A 1048-nucleotide genomic window follows, 5' to 3' on the forward strand; every position below is an offset into this window, starting at 1 on the left:
AGGGATTTGAAAATGATGAGATTTTAAAAGTGAGGCGTTCCCGGACCAGAAGTCAATGTAGGTCAGTGAGCACAGGGGTGATGGGTGAACGGGACTTGCTGCGTGTTTGGAAATGGGCAGCAGAGTTTTGGGTGAGCTCAAATTTACGGAGGGTGCAAGGTTGCACTGGCACTGTCAAGCCTGGAGGTAACAAAAGGCTTGAATGAGGGTTTTAGCAGCAGATGAGCTGAGGCAGGGATACAGCCAGGCGATGTTACCGAGGTGGAAGTAGGCAGTTTGATCAGCAGTATAATGAGGGACAGCTCCAAGACAATGAGCAGTCATACAGGGAGAGTTACCCATTGCCCTCACTAAAGATGTTTTCCTGCAGTGAAAGCACTGTCTACGTTTGTACTATTGATTGTGTCTCAGAAATTTCAGCCCAAGGGGCTTGGAGGAGGGTATCAGTGTTGGCAGGAGGGCCCCCATTCCAAAATATTTGGAAACCACAGCCCTACTGCACTCACATCATGAAGATCTCTTAATAATCCTATTTTCAAAGGTTTTGATTATTTTTTTAAACTATGTGGTAGGAAAAATACACCAAAAAAGAGTAGGGTTTCATCAGTTTTATTTCATTCCTCGCTATTTAGATGTTGCCATTTTTGTTCAGGAAGTCCACCATATCATGCATCTTCTTGTTCACGACTCCGCCATGAACTCCCTTCTGGCCCATCAGAATCATCAAAGCTTTGGAAGATTTCCCGATACAGATGCTCTTTCCCTCGTCGCCCAGTGTTCTGATGTCCATCGACGGGTCCTTTTCCAGCAGCATGTTGTCACGGATGATGGAATACTTCTTCCCACCGATGGTGATCCCGTTTTGGAGGATGGACTTCCTGTCATTGTCGATGATCACTTCGATCTCCTGAGATGTAACCTGGCCCAACACTCCATCACTTCTACACGCCCAGATCGTTTTGTTCTTGGGGGTGCACCCAACTATTGCAATGTCCTCAATGGTGTTGTCCTTCAGGACAGTCGCAATATATTCTTTCCAATCGAGCAT

At 46.2% G+C, this 1048-nt stretch overlaps 1 protein-coding gene across 1 annotated transcript; it reads right to left on the bottom strand.

Moving 5' to 3' along the window:
- Positions 1–628: 628 nt before the first annotated feature.
- On the bottom strand, positions 629–1048 carry LOC137320396 (profilin-3-like). The gene has a single exon (XM_067982096.1). It carries the CDS (start codon positions 1046–1048, stop codon positions 629–631), a length of 420 nt encoding a protein of 139 aa, XP_067838197.1.

This window comes from Heptranchias perlo, chromosome 4 (genome assembly GCF_035084215.1).
Source record: "Heptranchias perlo isolate sHepPer1 chromosome 4, sHepPer1.hap1, whole genome shotgun sequence".
NCBI lineage: Eukaryota > Metazoa > Chordata > Chondrichthyes > Hexanchiformes > Hexanchidae > Heptranchias > Heptranchias perlo.

Bases quoted from the DNA above. Each gene is read 5' to 3' on its own strand.
- LOC137320396 (XM_067982096.1), bottom strand. From the start codon at position 1,048: ATGCTCGATTGGAAAGAATATATTGCGACTGTCCTGAAGGACAACACC.